Source organism: Zootoca vivipara, chromosome 6 (assembly GCF_965207765.1).
Source record: "Zootoca vivipara chromosome 6, rZooViv2.hap1.1, whole genome shotgun sequence".
NCBI classification, from domain to species: domain Eukaryota; kingdom Metazoa; phylum Chordata; class Lepidosauria; order Squamata; family Lacertidae; genus Zootoca; species Zootoca vivipara.
Window position 1 is genome coordinate 16,587,918 of NC_142589.1, and position 2,798 is coordinate 16,590,715.

At 59.5% G+C, this 2,798-nt stretch overlaps 1 protein-coding gene across 1 annotated transcript; it reads right to left on the reverse strand.

Annotated features, from left to right (window-relative positions):
- Positions 1-543: 543 nt before the first annotated feature.
- Positions 544-1,769, reverse strand: FNDC10 (fibronectin type III domain containing 10). Its single transcript, XM_088671650.1, has one exon. It carries the CDS (start codon positions 1,509-1,511, stop codon positions 675-677), a length of 837 nt encoding a protein of 278 aa, XP_088527776.1. The 5' UTR covers positions 1,512-1,769; the 3' UTR covers positions 544-674.
- Between the last annotated feature and the right edge of the window lie 1,029 nt (positions 1,770-2,798).

Below are 2,798 nucleotides of genomic sequence, written 5' to 3' on the forward strand. Positions count from 1 at the left end.
GAGAGAAAGAAGGTCATGTCTCTTGTTGGAAGAAGCATTCCTGGATGTGTGAGAAGAGGAGGAATATTAGAAATTAACCTAAATATATATATTTTTAGAAGTGTGGCATTAATCCAAAGAAGGCACCCTTTTAACTGAGCTAAAAGGATTTTGAAAAGAAGTGCTTCCCCAATCAGGCCAAGACCCTTTGCAGCCCTAATTTGCAACTGGATCAGCTCGCCAGTTAAAGTCCAGACTTGCTCCCAAGTAAATGTGAAGGGAATCCCACCTGCACAGCTCCTTCCTTCTGGGCAGACTTACTCAGAAAGCAGTCCCGGGGAAGGGGGGCTTTATGGCCAAGCAAACCTGAAAGAATACTAGAATTGCAGAATTGGAAGGCACCCCAGAGTCCTCTAACCCACTCCCTGCAATGCAAGAATCTCAACACACAGGTCCCCCCTCCGATTTGAAACCAATCTGAAAGGGGGGGCTTCCGATGCTACACCCCGTTATGGCTTACTCCCGTAATTACATAAAGTAATTCGGAGCAGGGATCATAGCTGTGCGTCCTCGGCATGATGCGCACGCTCAAAGGTTGCTTTGCTCGCTGGGGCTCTCCTCCCCCGTCCACCCTAGGGCAGCCAGGGTCTCACTGCGCGCTCGTCGGGGCTTAACCCCCGCCTTGGGTGGCCGCCTCAGTTTCCCCTCTTGTCGGCGGGCGCGGCGGGGGGCGTGAGGTTCTCGGTGAGATAGGCGACCAGGAGGCAGATGAAGACGAGCATGACGCAGATGGACCCCCCGACGGCCGTCATGGCGACCACGATCTCCCGCATGCCGGCCGGCTCCACGGTGAACTCCACGCATTCCGGAGGCCACCGGGGAGGAGGAGCAGCAGCAGCAGCGGAATCAGGATCGGTGCCGTTGGCAGAGGCGGCAGAGGCGGCGAAGAGGGGCTGCAAGCAGAGGCGGTAGCGGACGCTGCCGTGCGCGTCCTGCAGCAGGTAGTCCCGGCAAGCGGCACCTAGCTGGACGCGGTCGCACTGGAAACGCGTGTAGGCGCCTTCCCACGAGCACGAGAGCGAGAAGCCGCGCAGCAGGCCGACATCGGCCGAGGGGGCGGGAGCTTCAGCTCCCTCGTCGTCGCCGTCTTCTTCTCCCTCGGCCAGCAGGGGAGGCCAGCCCCACTGCAGGAGGACGCTGCCGTTGAGGAGCACGTTGGCCAGCAGGGCGCGCCCGGGCGAGCGGTGCGCTTTGCAGCTCCGCGGCGCGCACTGGAAGCCCCTCGCCCGGCTGCGGAAACACAGGCGCCCGCCCTGCGCCCCCGATGCTCCTCCGCCGCCGTCGGGGCCTTCGCTCAGCACCTTGTACGGGCACCACGGGTCTCCCTCGGCACCCGCGTCCTCGGCACCTCCGAGCGGCGGATCCCTGTGCGGGCCGCGCGCCTCCGAGGCTCCCCAAGCCGTCGGGACGCCTCCCGGTCGCGGCGCCCGGTCCAGGCCGAGCAGGGCGAGCAGCAGGAGCCGGAGAAGCATGGCTGGCGCCGGGGCATGGAGGAGCGGGAGCAGGAGCAGGAGCAGGAGCAACGCGGGGAAAAGAGCTTTCCCAGGCCGGGATCCGGCGCGCTCTAGCGGGTCTTGGGCGCAAAGGGAAGCCCCGGTCGGAGACAGGCCGAGGCGGGACCCCGGCGACCTCTGCTTTCCCGGGCAAACGGCAGGGACATTTTCAAAGTGCCAACTTGAAGAAGGCGAGGCGGTGGCGCCGGCGGTGGCGCCTCCTTTCGGGTGGGATCCGGGAGGTTCGGGCGCCGCCCAGCGGCCCTCCTCCTCCCGCCGGCGGCGCGGTTAACTCTCGCTGGGTCTTGGGAGGTGGAATCGCAAAGAGGGGGGGGGGGCGTGTGGAAACCATTAAAAGTGCATTTTGTATAGAGGCATGTGGTGTAGTAGGTAGAGTGCCACCCTTGCGGGACCTGGGTTCGAATCCGTCCTTGTCTCTGAAGCGTTGGGCCAGCCACCCGCTTTCTGCTTAACCTACCTCACAGGGTTGTTGCGGGGAACTCCGCGCCGCTTACTTTTCTGCAAAGTCAATGAGTTCATATTCAGAGCTGGTTCCAGAGTAGAGCCGCTGAAGAAGCTGATTTGATTTATGTCACAGAATCAATCAATCACATGATGGGGCGCAAACACACCATTTGAATGGCAATGCCCATGAACTTGGGGGGGGGGGGAGGAGCGGCCCCTTGAAATATTTTAGGGAGTGAATTAAGGGACCTCGGCCCCTAGGAGTTGGCTTCTATGCAAGGTTTGTATATCCCCCGCAGAACACTACAACTTCAGGACTTCTTATGAAACTTAATGTTGACCGACAAAAAAGAAAGCGCTTCTTCACAGAGTGCGTAGTTTAACCTGTGGAACTCCCTCCCACAGGAAGCCGTGTTGGCCACCAACTTGGATGGCTTTAAAAGAGGATTAGACCCATTCCATGGAGAATGCAACAATGCTTTTGAATACCGGCTGCTGGAAACGGCAGGAGGGGAGAGGGCTCTTGTGCTCAGATCCTGCTTGCAGGCTTCCCAGAGGCTTCTGGTTGGGCACCATGAGAACAGGATGTTGGACTAGAATATGTGGCTCTTCTTAGGTTCCTATCCATTCCTAGAGGGGTCTTCTCAACCTGGGAAGGGAGCCCATCTAGGAGATACATTTGGGAGACGGAACAGGCTAAGGAGTGAACCCTCTCCAAATCTGGAGTCCTAAGACGGTTGGATGGTGCTTTGTACGCCTCCTTCTGGCAGCTCCTGCAGCCCAGCTGGTGCCAAATGTATT